General features: G+C 43.6%; 1 protein-coding gene across 2 annotated transcripts in view; it reads right to left on the reverse strand.

Annotated features, from left to right (window-relative positions):
- fam49bb (family with sequence similarity 49 member Bb) overlaps positions 1 to 16,918 on the reverse strand; it is a 94,338-nt gene that overhangs the window by 18,570 nt on the left and 58,850 nt on the right. For both annotated transcript variants that reach the window (XM_017709232.2, XM_037534139.1), the window contains exons 3-5: positions 9,903 to 9,985; positions 5,849 to 5,970; positions 3,822 to 3,927 (exon numbers count right to left, since the gene is read on the reverse strand). In XM_017709232.2, the coding sequence (XP_017564721.1) occupies positions 3,822 to 3,927; positions 5,849 to 5,970; positions 9,903 to 9,975 (301 nt within the window). In that variant the 5' untranslated portion in view covers positions 9,976 to 9,985. The remainder of the gene's footprint in view (positions 1 to 3,821; positions 3,928 to 5,848; positions 5,971 to 9,902; positions 9,986 to 16,918) is intronic.

A 16,918-nucleotide genomic window follows, 5' to 3' on the forward strand; every position in this document is an offset into this window, starting at 1 on the left:
CACACACATTGTCTGAACTGCTTATCCTTCTGGGTCTGGGTCGGAGGGGGGTTGAGGGGGCATATCCCAGCGGTCACTGGCTGGAACGCAGGATACACCCTGGACAGGTCATAATAATAATTTTAAAAGGGGTATTGTTTCTATAGTCTATATGCCACTACTGTGTAAATGTACTGTGCCATATTTGTCCATTCAGGGAATTTTTATAAGAATAACTCTAAATCATTCCAAAATAATCGAATTAAACTGTGCTAAAATATCCACGTCTTCCTGACGCACTGAGGATCAAACCGAATCAAGATCAACGCCCCCTTAAACTTCATTCTACTCTGAAGTAAAATATCAGGCGCTGTTTTTTCAGATGGAGGGATACAATTCCCTGCGTGTGTCTATGAAAACACGGTTCTGCATGATCCCTGTTTTGGCAAAAACTGGCCCTGTTGATAAAACAGCAAGTACAATTAGCTGACCACTTCAAGCCTGGGCATCATCTGCCAGTCTGCAAAGAGACGAGAAAAGTGGCAGCATGGTTTATTTATAATCTAGCGATGATATTTATGTCCGTATGCTGGATATAGTAAATCCCAGGCCTCCATCAGACGGAGCTAAATCAGATAAAAAAAATCCATCTGCTAAAAATAAGACCCCAGGGCTCACGTCCACACAGCCCTCCGCACAAAGTTTTAAAAAAGGGCACATTTATCTGTCCAGCTGACGGAATCCAGTCAGATCTGGGCGTTTTTAACCGGTTTATTATTTAATCTTCTGCACTTTCTATGAAGAGCATTCAAACAAAGCAGAAGATATTTCAGATAATGAATGAAAAACTAAACACACACACACACACACACACACACACACACACACACACACACACACACACACACACACACACAGTGTCTAAGCCACTTCTCCTTCTGGGTCGCAGGGGTGCAGGATACATCCCACACAGTCCATCGCAGGGCAGACAGACGGACACATTCACTCACACAGAGGGGCGATTTAGCACGTCCACTTGACCTGACTGCATGTCTTTGGACTGTGGGGGGGAAACCGGAGAACACGGAGGAACCCACGCAGACACAGGGAGAACACGCAAACTCCAAGAGGACCGCGGTCGCCCGGCCGGGGAATTGAACCCAGACCCTCCTCGCTGTGAGACGACAGTGTTACCCACCGCGCCACCGCACCGCCCGAAAACTAAACCAAATAAGGCGTAATATCAATTTATCGCCTGCACGGAGCATAAGAGCTGATCCACACCTAAAAATTCGGGTAATTTAGTGATTCATCTCCATATTTTAGGAGTCTGTGATTCTCGTATGCAAATGTTTGGGCACTCCCGGTCAAACGGCATGTTTTGTTGATTTTCTAAGTGAAAAATAAGCAAACATCTCCTTAGAGAACACAATGCAATTCACAATTACTGTTTACCTGATGAACGAAAACAAATGGCATATGCAAATAACGCTATGGTACATTTTATATTATCCCATCATTTGACCAGAAGAGTTTAGACATACACGCATATGACCGAATATAATCACGCAATGTATGATTCACTTCATGTTCACTTGCATTCAATATTCAAATGCCAAATTAAGTAAACAAACATCAAAAAAAGTGAATATATTCACATATGTTCAAAGAACCCACCACTAGGGTAGAAATACTATATATCAGAAATAAAAATATCAAGGTGAACAGAGGAACCAGAACATGTAGCGTATCTAAAATACCACTATAAAAATAATCCTTACAAACTGCCCTGGGCTAAATCCAAATAAACAGGCCTACGCTCTTAAAAACCGTGGTTCTTCAAGGATCCTTTAGTAAATAAAATGGTTCTATACAGAACTATGGACACTCAAAGCCTTCTTTGAACTGCGAAAGGGTTCTTCAGATCGACGGGCAATGTGCTGTAGGGGTTCTTCTGTAGGGGTTCTGCTATGTTAAGCTTATAACTACAGCAGAACCCTTTTTGGTGCTACACTGAACCCTTTTCAAAAAGGCATCACATTCTCCATCAACCTCAAGAACCCTTTCATGATGCAAAGAACCCTTTGATCATACAAAGGATTCTCTGAGTGTTCATGGTTCCAAATAAAACCATTTCACCAAAATCATTATCACAATAACAATACAACATCATCACATTGCCGGCCCTCCACCCCACCCCCACCCCCACCCCCACCCACCCACGTGTAATTACAACACCTCCTGTCACAGACAGGGCCTGACCTGATGGCCACAGGCAGGACAAGGAATCGCTGGCCAGGAGGGTGAGCTTAGCGCAGCGGGGCAGAAAGCGCGGGAGAGCGCTGGCCTAATTGAGCAGGTTACGTAACGCACGCTGTTCATCGACTGCGCGCACTGAGGCTGTGGCGGGGATTAACAGGTCAAGGTCGGGAGGGATTCGGGGCAAGACTAGACCTCTGACTCACTCCGACTCCCTCGCTCTTTTCTCCCTCCCTCTCTCTCCTGCAGGCTGGCAACGCCTCCACCACTAATGATGCTCAACCACTACCAAAGGGTCAGGATGCTGCTCTCTCTCTCTTTCTAGGTCACTGACAACATTACAGTGTTACTTTTAATGTAAGTCAATGCAACCAGACTTTTTAACCAAGAGATTTTGGGCCGTTTCTTTTGTAATTTTATTTTTTTAAACTCTGATGCCTAAAACCTTCAATACTGAACGAATGAATATATATTTGTGTGTATATATAAATACATAAAACATTCTGACCACTTCATCAGCTCCACTTACTTTATAGCTGCACTCTGTAGTTCTACAGTTACAGACTGTAGTCCATCTGTTTCTCTGATACTCTGTTACCCTGTTCTTCAGTGGTCAGGACCCCCATGGACCCTCACAGACCAGGTACTGTTTGGGTGGGGATCATTCTCAGCACTGCAGTAACACTGACGTGGTGGTGGTGGTGTGTTAGTGTGTGTTGTGCTGGTGCTAGTGGATCAGACACAGCAGTGCTGCTGGAGTTTTTAAACCCTGTGTCCACTCACTGTCCACTCTATTAGACATTCCTACCTTGTCGGTCCACCTTGTAGATGTAAAGTCAGAGACGACAGCTCATCTGCTGCTGCAAAGTGTATGTTGGTCACCCTCTAGTCCTTCATCAGTGGTCACAGGATGCTGTTGGCTGGATATTTTTGGTTGGTGGACTGAGGTGTTTAAAGACTCCAGCAGCACTGCTGTGTCTGATCCACTCAGACAAGCGCAACACACACTAACACACCCCCACCACGTCAGTGTTACTGCAGTGCTGAGAATGACCCACCACCCAAACAGTACCTGCTCTGTGAGGGTCCATGGGGGTCCTGACCACTGAAGAACAGGGTAACAGAGTATCAGAGAAACAGATGGACTACAGTCTGTAACTGTAGAACTACAGAGTGCAGCTCTACAGTCAGTGGTGGTCATGATGACATGCCTGATTGGTGTCTGTATGTATATATATAGCTTGTGTTCAGTAGCTGTGTGTGTGCAGTTCTTAGCAGCTGTGGAACTGAGAATCTCCCAAGAGGCTATCAGGTGTTTGTGTATGTTTGCACACATCAGGTCAGGTCTGCAAGTGCATTTACCAAAATGCTCACAGTTCAGCAAGCAGGGGATTAAAAAAACAAAAAAAAAAACCCAACAGAGAGGGGAGAGGTGGGACTTTAGTCTTCTGGACACACCTGCCAACTCCCCACCGCCTCAAACACCTACAGTCTTTTTCCTCACTTCTCTAAATTCTACTGTCATTGTCAAAATATAGTCCAAGCGGTGCCAAATGGGGGCTGAACGGAGTGTAAAACGTTACCTAATCTCTGAGAAAACTCGTAGAACTTTTTGAGTTTGCCCACCAGGGGCACCACCGCAGCCCAAGCCTGGTCCTGCAGCGCCTCATCATTGGGGTTCTGGATCGCCTTTAAATAAAACAAATAAATAAAACCATCATAATTACAACCTCATAACTGGTCATTAAAAAAAAAAAAAGTACTAAGACACACTCATTGTTTCATAACAAGGTACTACAGGATGGTTTACACAGGGTAACGACTGTTTATGTAAGGCTAAAATTACAGTATAAAGCTTCATGAAAACATAGATCAAAGTTTAACACAAGTAAACATGATGCCTTCTTCGTTTGTTTGCATTCATATGAATTTTCATGACCTTAAAACGTCTGAGAAGAAAAAGAATCCTTTGAACCCGCAGTAATCGCTCTTCATTAACTCTAATTAGTGTTTGGTCTTGCTTTAAAAAAATATGTAGTGGCACTGAGTGAATTAAAAGAGGAAATAAAGGACTACGTTCACTTTCATTCAACAGCAGCTGTGGCGATTCAAGCGCGCCATGGCAACCGTGTCAGGGCAGCAAAAGTAACCATGGCAACATGAGCATCAGTTCGGCGGCACTCACTCTGAGTGAGTGAGATGTGATTGAACAGAAAAGCTGAATTTCTAGTGCGCACCACTCGCCCTTTATGATAAGTCTTATATTATAAATCTAATATAAGAGCTCATAGGAACACAGGTTTCTTTTACACAGAGTAACAGAGTAAGTCTGGAGGACCGCGTTCTCTGCACATCTCTGCTTTTTCCCCAACTCCAACACACCTGCTTCAGCATAAAAGGAGCTTATTGACTGGTGAAATAAACTGAATCAGGTGTTCTAGATGAAGGAAAGCATAAAAATGTGCATCATGTTTGTTTTCCAGGTTTGTCTCGGCTCCACAGCTGAATCAGATCAGTAGGTAATAATAAAATAATCCTCCTCTACAGTAAAATAAAGCTCTGCTGATCCTTCAACACAGTTTAACAGTAAATGGTCTTAAACGCTGGAGTTAATGTAGAACTGCTGATTCACCCTTTAACCCTGAAGATCAGCGCAGACGGCTGGTCACCATAGCAACACAGACAACAGTCTCGCTCAGCTAGTAGATAACGAAACGGCAAAGAGAGAGATTTAAGATGGACATGGATGATTTGGAGACGAATGGACTTATTAGTGTTTATAGTCACTCCGGCTTTCCTGATACGTTTAATCTGAAATGAGAAACTGAAACACTAAAAAATTGTGACGCTGACGTCAGTTTTCCATTTGAACCGTCCTGTTCCACCTTAAATGGTGCAGCAGTTGCATTCTGGCACCTAAAGCACTATTTAAGGTGAAACGTGGGAATGCGAAGAAGAAGCTGGTGAATGAGAAGCGACTTCAGCCTCGAAAAAAGTCGAATGTTGAGAGACGTTTTACAAGAAACATGGTCGACGTTTGGAGAAGAATTTCCTGTCAGAGATGCGAGAAAAGCGGCAACAGCTGAGCTACAGCTTAAAGCAGAGCGGAGTAAATCTGCTTTCCTTTATATTTTTTAGCCTATACTAGGACATTAACACAAATAGGACCCCAAGGTGGTCTGATTTTTGTTGAAAGGACAAAATGTCTCCTCTTAATATTTGGGTTGTGACTCCTGACCAAACCTGGCTTTAACGCAGAGCCGGTCGGATTTCTCGCTGACCACTTGTGTTTTTGTTATGTGCCACCACAGACTGTCTGGGCGCTGCACTTACCCACTTCCAAGTTCTGCCCTTTGCGTTCCGCCAACATTAAAATATAAATTAATTATTTAGAAAATCGATTTTCGACATCTGTGAATCGATTCAGAATCGTCCACGTCCGCATTGCGATGCATCTAAGAATGACCCCCACCAGCACCCCAAAACCCCCACCCCCACCCCTATTAATGACCATAGCTGTGTGTAAAAGTCCAGTGCTGGCCACTGTATTACTGATACATCATCCACGACCTGGTTCCATCCACACGTTTATGTACGGCTCCTACTGTACCTCTCTTATCTCTTGCCCTGCTCCTTTATAGGCCTGTAGTTCATCGAGTATCGCTCGAGCATCCTGCAGGACCACGTCCACTTCCTCCCAGGTCTCCCTCTCTGCTTCTGTGGGCTGAGCATCTACAACAATCCAGAAATGCACTCAAAACAAGCACATTACACATTCATGTTTTATTGCATACATGTACTTGATATGAGGGCTGATGGCAGGGGTCGGCATTGCCGGTCGCAGAGCCTGTGACTGGGTCGGCAACGTCCACATGAGATTGCATCAAATCAGACTTTGCTGGAATTTCATAACTGCAGCACGATGACGGTGCTGGTCCCCCATCAAGACGGGTCACTGTGCGTCATTTCTTTGTTCACAGAAAATGAAAATAAACCAGGTCTTATATACGCAGATCAGGCATAACACTCTGACCACCTCCTCGTTTCTACACTCACTGTCCACTTTATCAGCTGCACTTACTGTATAGCTGCACTCTGTAGTTCTACAGTTACAGACTGTAGACTGTCCATGGGGGTCCTGACCACTGAAGAACAGGGTAACAGAGTATCAGAGAAACAGATGGACTACAGTCTGTAACTGTAGAACTACAGAGTGCAGCTATACAGTAAGTGGAGCTGATGAAGTGGACAATGAGTGTAGAAACGAGGAGGTAAAGACTTGCATTACAACATAAAGCCTAGGAATGTGCATTCTGTCTAAATTTCACAGTGAAACTCATGAACAGAAAAGAAAGAAAGGAAGTAAGAAAAAGATATTTTATAATATATATATATATATATAAACAGCCAAGCGTAGGTTTTCATGTTGGATGTGTAGCAGAGGCTGCCTCTTCAGATGAGCTACTGAGCCAACGGAGCTAATACAACTAAAACCCTCACAAATACAAGCAAACTCACTGTTTCACCGAATTGTTGGTCTGTTTATTTTCAATAGTTCAGTGGTGAACTCCACTACCCGCTCACATCCCTTCATAAAACCACTAAAACCATCAGAAGTGAGCCAAGACTTTCGCAGATATCATTAAATACATGAAACCTTAACTAGCAGATTTTATTGGCCAACCAATGAATCGATGGTACCCTAACTTTAATACCTGTTTCAGCTCATGAAAGGCTTGATAAATAGCTCTCGAGCTGAATCAGACGTATTAAAGCAGGGCGTGTACTGAACTCTGCGGTGCTGTGGACCTCCAAGAGAGCAGCTGGACACGTGCGCTCTAGTCAGCCTGCCACCGATAAGACTGCTCTCGTTTGTGGAGCTGCAAAGCAAAGTCTGGAGTGCAAAACACTGGAAACGTCTGAAACTCTTCTAAAGAGTAACCTCAACTTCCACTTTGAACTTCGGCAGGCTTTAAATAGAGCGGAGCACCTCCCATTCGCTCAGCACTCAGACGCTAGCCTTATGTAAGTGTGGCCTGTGTATCTAAGCTTAGGGAGAGTAGCAGCAAACTGGGTGAAAGGTGAAAAAGGTCACTGTTTATATGCTCACTATGAGGGTCCAGCACTGTGTCACTGTTTACTAACGCTCTGTTCTAGAGAAACTTACTGAGTCAGCATTGTTCACAATGGTGGTGATAGGAACCAGACGTCCACCTCTAAAAGTCCAGCACTGTGTTATTGTTTACTGTATACCTTTTCTCTCCTGCTGTCACTCACTTACTTATAGGAGCTGTTATTATAAGCAGCTATGAGAATTATGAGGTTCAAGAGTGACTCCGTACCGCCCGGCCTTCCGCGCTCGCTGGAGCGCAAGCCCGGTCCAGCAGGAAGCCATACAGACAAGCTTGTGGGTGGAGAGCTGGAAAACGCCCACAGTGGACATCTCCCTTACCTTCTTCTATCCCTTTCTCCCTGTACCTTATGTAGACACAAGGCACGTCTCATGTCTGTGATGAATGTGCAAATTCACAAGCAGGGGTGGAAAATACCTGAACGTATGAAATATTCAAAATTATTCCACCCATTTTTCAAAATTATTGCAAATTAATTGGTTTATCCCTGTGCTGCATGCAATTTAAAAACTTCGCTGTTTCCTGCATAAAATGCTCTTTGATTATTAAATTATATTAAATTACAAAATTATATGTAACGATGATTAATTTAAAAACCCTTTTTAAAAAATGTGTGCATGGGGTTTTTTGGAATATGTTGCCTTGAGGCAACATTCTGAGACAATGGGAAGAAATGATATAGAGCTGTGTTCCCTGAAGTGGTGAGATTTGGTTTGTGACTGGCTAAATCCATTCCACTGTCACACAGTGTTGCCTAAAGGCAACAGAGTATTTCTGCAAACTCTCATAACAAAAAAACTGATAATGAATGTTTAAAAAGAAGATTAAATGTGCCCACTTATAGTATAGTATAGTATAGTATAGTACAGTATAGTGATAGTATAGGCAAGTACATGCTTTTTATTGACTTACTCAAACTTCCTCCTTTATTGTTAACTCTGTTATTGTCTTTAAATATGAATAATGTTATTGTGAAGTGAGGAAAATGATTTTGTTGCCCTGAGGCAACATCGTGCAATAACTGAATAATCGCACTTTGTTCATAAACACAGTTTTATATTGGGCGATTTGTACTTTACTCAAGTGCTACTGAAATCGACTACTTTTAGTCAATTACTCCAGTGTCCAAGATTAAAATAAATACTTTTTACTCATTTAGATTTTCAAAATACTTGTTTACAAATCTCGAAAGGTAAGGAGATTTTTCTTTTCACAGGCATTTTAATGTATTTTTAGTGAAACATCAACTAAATTCATATCATTATAAAATGTCAGTTCTGATGATGTGAGATTAGGAATGGTGGTCTGTTTGCTGCACATCACCAAACAAAGCTTTTTTAATGATATGAGTTGTTGGGTTTGGGTTCTCTGGTGGTTCTGGATGGTAAATAAAGTGTCTATATCTGTGTTGTAGTCATGGTGACCCCTGGTTCCCATCACCACCTCTGTAAAGACGTCTGAGTCAGTCAGCTTCTCTATAATGACCGATTTCATATCAAACTACTCAATCACTTAGTTTGCATCTTAATGACTGAATCGTGTAGAAATGATGAGAAATCCGTGGAATTCCCCTTTAATACAGCACACCAGAAGCTAAACAAATTCCACATCCCATTTAAAGCTCAAATACATTCAGTTCAGTACAGCGGTCATTCGTCTCACTGCAGTGCCACTGGTGAAAGAAATGATCTATTATTTTTATTGGTGCACATATTGATTTTAGCATGTTTTAATGAAGTGCCAATAAAGTAACTGATCGATTTATGCTGGTCTTAAACTGATGTTTTAGCAATTTTAGCTAAAAGGAACTAATTCCATGTCAACTGGTCAGCCAAATTGTGTTTTATGATCTCCACATATCACTACATGCTTTCAATTCACTGCTGAAAGCCAAAAATCTCCGACGCTCTTTGTGTTGTTCTCTAAAAGTGATGTTTCCAGAGCAGATCACTGAAGAGACGCCGTCTGTTTATAGTTTAGAGCCCAGATTTGGGGAAAAACGGGTCGACTTTCAGTAGAAAAACAAACTGAGTTCAGCTTCTTTTATTATAAGGGTTTAAAATGACGTCACCGTCTATTAGACTGGAGAGAAGAGCTACAGCCTCACACGACGCCCAGCTTCTGAATGGAGCTTATGGAATATGAACGTTATGAAGTAAAGAATATGATGAAGTGCGTTTTGGAACCAGCGGTGGTTCCATGAAGTTAAAAAACTGAAGTTTACTTTTTACTTCTACATACTTGTGTTTCCATGTCAACTTTTCTTTAACTTGAGTATATTTTGCCTCCATTCCACCACTTTTGAGTAAGATTTTGACACAATTCCAATAATTTCCCACCCCTGACCACATCAGCATTTTTAAGCCAAGCCAAACCACTCAGACTAAGACTAACACTAAGAAAATCTATCTACTAACTGGACAGCAGCGATAAGTCATCAACAAGTGCAAGTACGTGACGTGGAATTTGCGATAAGGCTGGGGAGTCAAGATCACTGCGGATAAACACGTTTGAATGAGTGCGAAATCTTACTTTCAAAATCGAGGAAGAAATTGGGCTCCTGTTCAAGGTCTGTACACGTCAACACTTTCAGGAGGTTCCCCATGACCAGATACCTGAGGAGAGACAGAGAGAGTGCTTGAGTTGAATGAACTCGACAATGTATCTTTAACAGGGCCTGAAAGTCATGATGCAAACAGAAACATAGCTGGAGATAGAACTCCATGTGACTTAAAGCCGACCCACAGCAGCAAGTTTTGGATTAGAGGCCGGAAATTCTGCCCCGACCTGTCCCGAACCAAACCACCAACCAGTGACCGGATAAAACACACAGCACTAAATTTTCATTCCTACAAAGTCATACAAAAAATACAAAAATTGGATATATTTTTCAAGTTGAGAAACCTTTTTTGAATTGTACATACGAGGGTGCAAGAGGCACCTGGGCTATAAAAAATGAAGCCCACATTTGGGACCACTTTAAGAGGATGAGAGCGCAACGATGTGTCTTATCGAAAATAAAATCCACAGGACTTAGGACTGTTTTTTTCATGTTCTCCGAGAGAAGTGTGATGCAAAATTATTGAGAACAACAACAACAACAACAACAACAACAACAACAACAACAACAACAACAACAACAACAACATTTGGGAACTACTGAGGCACAGCAGTTCCCAAAAGCTAGCCCCAGCATTAATGTTTGTTTTACATGGGCTAGTAATAAGTGGTCAATTTGCAGTTCCTCTACAGAAGAACAAAACTGCACCAGGGGCTTCACGGCATGGGCTTCACGGCATGGGCTTCACGGCATGGGCTTCACGGCATGGGCTTCACGGCATGGGTTTCCATGGCCAAATAACTGCACGCAAGGTGAATGCCAGGGGAACGTCACCTGCCTGACTGCACTGCCCCAGCTGTAAAGTTTGGTGGAGGGGGGATGATGATACAGGGCTGTTTTTCAGGGGTTGGTCTAGAACCCTCAGTTCCAGTGAAGGGAGATCTTAATGCTTCTTAATGCAAGACATCCTGGACAATTGTACACTTCCAACTTTCTATGAACAGTTTGGGGAAGAACCTTTTCTGTTCCAGCATGACTGAGCCCCAGTGGCCAAAGCAGCTCCGTAAAGGCCTGACTGGGTGAGTTTGGTGTGGAAGAACTTGACTGGCCCTCACAGAGCCCTGACCTGAACCCCATCCAACACCTTTGGGACAAACTAGAACAAAGATTGTGAACCAGAACCTCTCGTCCAGCATCAGTGGCAAAAATTCCTCTCCAAAATCTTGTAAGAAGCTTCCCAGAAGAGTGGAAGCTGTTGTAGCTGCAAAGGGGGACCAACTCCATATCAATGCCCATGGATTTAGAATGGGATTCATAAAAGCTCCTGTTGGTGTAACGTGTAGGTGTCCCTTTTTTGTCCATATGTAGCCTTATAGTTGTGATGAGGGGTATAACACCCTCATGAGTGTCCTGGCTAAATTGTGGTGCCTCTTATGCTTTCTATCTTGATGTTCCACGGTCACCCTGGGGTGCCTGGGCCCAGCTGTGCCAACCAGCCAACCCCCCTCTCTGCCCCCTCTCCAGACAGGCTCTGTGGTTTTCCTGCACAAGGCTCCCCTACCAGATGTCATTACACTGCCACCCCAAACCACAACCCTGGCCACACACACACACACACACACACAGCACGTGAGTTACGGGAATCCTTGCGCTGTAGTGCCTCATGCCAACCGTGCGTGTCTGCTTACAGCTTAAACTCAGTTCCCTGTAGAGGGGCCCCCCGGCTTTACTGTCAAGATTTAAGAAATAAAAACGGATCGTACGCTCTTCACGGAAACTGGTCCTCTAAATAGCCCCATTTCTGAAGTCCCTTGGGAAGAGGGAACCAGGGCAGTTTAAAAGCACTGTTACTGAAGACTACTTCACACGTCACACGTCAAGCCACTGTGTCCAGCAGTGAAAACCAGTGTGGTTTCAAAGTCACTAATTTAGCAAGATGAACTTGGTATGTATAGTAACTGTATTGACACAGGAAAGCCTTTCTCAGACAACTGAACGCAGCACTCGGCTCTTCTTTGCCACATATTTCGCACAGAGTAGGACCGACATGAATACTCATTTGAACCCAATCACTCTGTTCATTTACTTTCTCGATGAACTGACAATGATTAGCTACCAGTCTGATGACAACGCACATCCCTGGAGTAAGAAACAGACTGACGTACCCGTTTACGATAAACAATGTACACTCAAAATGCCCACGAGGTGCGAGTTGTTCACTTTTTGGGGGGTATTTCTGAGGAGATTAGATATAAGATAATCCTCTTGTATAAGTAAGGAGAAAGCTAAAGGAAAATTGGTGAAAAGACAAGAGCTTCTAAAACATGATTAAAAGCTACAGAGAAAATGGAGCTCCTAACAACCATCTGGCTAAACTCAAGCCAAAGCTGGCCACTGCTTAAGAGGCAGTTCATTAGGTTACGTCAGAGGTCGGCGGCCTAAATGTTAAGATGAGCCATTTTGTCTTTTCAACAAAAATCAAATCACCTTGGGAGCCCCAACATTTTACACGAATACGCCAAAGAATAGAAACGAAAACACAGACTGACGTTGCTCTGCTTTAAGCTTCAGCTCAGCTGTAGCTGCTTTTCTCGCATCTCCGGCAGGAAACTTTTCCACAAAAGCAGAATAGTTTCTTGGATGATGTCTCTCACCGTTCGACTTTTTACGCGGCTGAAGTCGCTCCTACTTCGCCAGCTTCTTGTTCGAATTTTCCTGTTCAACCTGAAATGGTCTTCGAGATGCCATTTAAGGTGTAACGAGACAATTCGAACAAGGAACTGACTTCCGCTTCATGACTTTTTAGTGTTTCACAGTTTCTCACGGCAGATTAAACAAATCGGAAGACCTGGTAGACCCCAAAACTGTCCCCATCAGATAAAGGAGAAGATCAAGCTGCTTCAGATCTGAAAACATCCACAGGTGTTTCTGTCCATCCTTCCACTGTGAGAAGGCCACTCAGCGCCGTGGGTCTGAAAGGACGTGTAGCTAATCAAGAAAAACCTCACTGAGAAAAGAAGACTGACATATCAAACAAAGAAGCTGGACGATGTACTGGTGACCCCAGAGTCCAGACCTCAGCACCACTGAATGGGTTTGATTACTTCAGAAAATCAACCAGCTTCTAAGACCGAACTTTGGAGGCGCATCTGCAGATTCTTAGAGGAGCTGAAAGTGAGGCTCCTGAAAAGAACAGAAACTGTAATAAAGATAACCAACAGACACAGTAAATAATAAAAAACTACACTAGTTTGCTAAAACTAGTAGCTTCGTGTAATTTCTGATGGTATTTGATGCTGAAAAATGAACGACTTGTAGTTTTGGCCTTGCAGGGTTTGTTGTTCAGTTAAGTTAAGCTAGATTCCTCAGCAACAGCTCTACTGCGGAGACTCTAGGTTGGAGGATTTTGTCAGTTTATTCTTAGAAAGCAGGGGCGCCTGGGAGAGCGCACCTTTCCCAGACTACACGCTCCCCTGTCCCATCTTAGCTGGTAAAATTTGTGGGTTGTGGGTTCACAGAAACCTCTGGAAGTTCACACACATATAAACGCTTTATCTCTGACAGGGGCTCACTGAGTAATTGACTTTTTCTACATGAGGTTGGTGAGAGAGGGACGGGGAAAAACCACAACTGGTGTATAAGCTTCCACCTGGCAGACAGGAAGATAGCATCAGAGAGAGAAAGAGACATTACAAGACCAAACACTCACAACCTGTGCATGTTCCCACACTGATAGTCGGGGTATTATATCACCTGCTTCTGCCCTGTGCCTCTCGGTTTCTACCTCAAGCAGCTCAGAGATTTGTTCCGACACCTCACACAAGATACAGCAAGTACAGTGCAAATCACAAAACACTGTATTGGCTCAATCAGCCAAAGCATGGGCTCTACAAGTGCCACTGGTTTAATTAAAGCAGAGCTTTAACTGGGCCTGAAGTTTTGATCCAAACACAAACATAGTCTGAGGTCATTCGGCCCAAACCAAAGCACCAAGTTCTGAATACAAACCTTACTGTAGACCAAGAAAATTCTGCCTAAACTCAACCAAAAGCTGCTAAATAGAGACAGGTGCACCATTTAAGGTGGAACAAGACAATTCAAACAAGAAACTGACTTTGGCTGAAACTGACTGACGTATCGTAAAACCAGGTGGAGTGATTATGAATGGAAACAAGTCAGCTTGTCTCTAAATTATCGATGTCCGTCTTAAATCGCTCTCTTTGCCATTTTGTTAGCTACTAGCTGGGGGAGACGGTTGTCTGTGTTGCTATGGTGACCAGCCGTCTGCGCTGGTCTTCAGGGTTAAAGGGTGAATCAGCAGTTCTACATTAACTCCAGCGTTTAAGACCATTTACTGTTAAACTGTGTTGAAGGATCAGCAGAGCTTTATTTTACTGTAGAGGAGGATTATTTTATTATCACCTACTGATCTGATTCAGCTGTGAAGCCGCAACAGGGCAGTAAACGAGCAGCAACCCCCAGTTGCCGACCCCTGGGTTACATTATATCAACCGTGATGCCATCTCAGTCTTTCCCATGCATCATTTTTACACATATGTTAGCTTTGTGGATCTGCCAATAACACAAGCGACTGTTTAAAACTGTCCAAGGTAATAAGATCAGAGAGAAAGAATGAAGTGAGGACAAAAACCGAAGTGGATGAATGTAGGCCAAGGAGGGAGGTGGGAGGGGGTGAGAAGCCTGAATATGAAGGCCAGCCTGAGCCCTAAAAATACACACATTCTAAGCCGCTTATCCTTCTGGGTCAGGGTGGGGGCTGGAGCCCATCCCAGCAGTCGCTGGGTGGAAGGCAGGTCACCAGTCCATCACACGGCCCTAAAATTATTTAAGAAATAATGTCCAATCCTGACTAAACCCCAATATGAATAGTATGTTACCTGTTCAGACTTAAGCTCAAACCTACTGACGGGAAAGGAGGAAAGAAATCCAGAAAAGATCACCACCAAGTCTTAAGTGCACTGTTAGAAACGAAGGTTCTCTTCAGGAACGTTTTCCGTTAATCAAGGTCCAAACAGTGTAAACGTTCCCTCAAAGGTTCTACAGTGGTTCTAAGGTCTGATTGTGGAGCTTAAATCGGTTCCTCCAGGTGAAAAGTTGGTATTTGTTCCTCTTCATAACCAAATGTTTTAAAACAGAGCAGTAGAATAAAAGCCTGGAGGCGAGGCGAGGCGGGGTGTGTGGAGTCAGTCCAGCTTAGAACAGATCATTTCAGTGGATTATGGTTCAGTTATGTTCCCTGACTGAAGGTGCTGAGATGGAGCCTTGAGGGTTCCACCCCAGTGACAAGAGAGGCTCATTTTCTTCACTAAAGAACCATTTTTGAGTTATTGTAGAGTGTAGAGTTATTAGGGACCATTGTGGACATTAGTTTCTTGACAAAGTTAAGCACATTGATGAGGATGGATGGGTGGAGAAAAGTGCTGTTAACCAATAAAGTCACACTTCAAAGGAAATTCATAGGAAATGCATTAATAATTTCCAATTCATGTTGAGAGCTTTAAAGGAAAGAAACCGGTTGGTATCAGAATCAGAAAAGAAAAAGTGAAATTGCGCCATCTCTACTCAAGAGTTCTACATCATCCTGTGCTGTTGTGCTTTAAGGCGTCTGATGATGCTCCCAACATGCATTAGCAACAAAAGCACTCGAGAGAGCGGAGAACACAGTGAAACTGGCCGCGAGTCGAACTGGGAGAACTGGGGGAGATGAAAAGAGCAGAGACAGCAGGTGGTATAGATTATTCAGCACTGTAAACGTGTACGCCTGGGAACGATTTAGCCGTCATTAGAATCCATGGAAAATGCTTCCAATGAACCAAATTAGTGGGTGAAAATTCACTTTTAACAGGGCAGAGGGGCTCAGCAGACACCAGTCTGGCCCTGTAATACACGGCTTCCTCACTTCAATGATATAAATAAGCATTTAGCTCGACACTCTCCGCCCGGCTCCTCCGCCGCTGAACTCCAGCTGTAATTAGACAGATCCCGCGTTCATAATGAAGTGGAGCGGTTTAGCTTTCAGAAGGCGAATGGCAGAAAGAAACAGGCAGAGGGTCATTTTAGGCCATTACAGCAGCACATTACCCATGATTCCTGCGCCTCGAGCTGGTAGAAAGCGGCACGAGACTTACACAAGAGGAGAGGCAGACGAAACGATGTGGGTCATGCTTATTACCATCCAGACTATGTGCACTAGAGTGTGTGTGTGTGTGTGTGTGTGTGTGTGTGTGTTATGTAATCACGGCTTGGTAACATGCATAGCCTGACTCATCATAAAGGCGAGATACGATGAGGCATGCAAATGATTACAATGTGAAGCCGTCAGGCCGCGCATGTGAATCTGCTGCACGTCCTGAGGCAGGTATGCTATAAAAACGCACCAAGCCAAAATTACACACATATAAACATACAGTCTGCTAGTCTACTCTAAACAAACCCTACACAGACATTACAAAATTCATGGCGTTTATTTTTATGGTATGAAACAGACGGGGAGGAGCGCATTTCTGAAACATTGGAATGAAAAGAAAGACAAAAGTAGTGTTTGTGAGAAGACATGGGTGCTGTTATTTGAATTTAGGGATATCTGTTCTCCCTGTGTCTGCGTGGGTTCCTCCGGGTTCTCCGGTTTCCTCCCACAGTTCAAAGACATGCAGTCAGGCCAACTGGACATGCTAAATTACCCCTAGGTGTGAGTGACTGTCTGTGTCTGTCTGTCTGCCCTGCGATGGACTGGCGACCTGTCCAGGGTGTATCCTGCCTTCCGCCCAATGACTGCTGGGATAGGCTCCAGCATCCCCCCCGCGACCCTGATGGAGAAGCGGCTTAGAAAATGGATGGATGGATGGATGGATGGATAGATAAGCATGGGCACATATTACTAACAGCTATTCACCAATTTCATCTTACATGTACATTTATGGCATTTTGGCTGACGCTCTTATCCAGAGCGACTTACAATTTGATCAAT

This window comes from Pygocentrus nattereri, chromosome 24, assembly GCF_015220715.1.
Source record: "Pygocentrus nattereri isolate fPygNat1 chromosome 24, fPygNat1.pri, whole genome shotgun sequence".
NCBI classification, from domain to species: domain Eukaryota; kingdom Metazoa; phylum Chordata; class Actinopteri; order Characiformes; family Serrasalmidae; genus Pygocentrus; species Pygocentrus nattereri.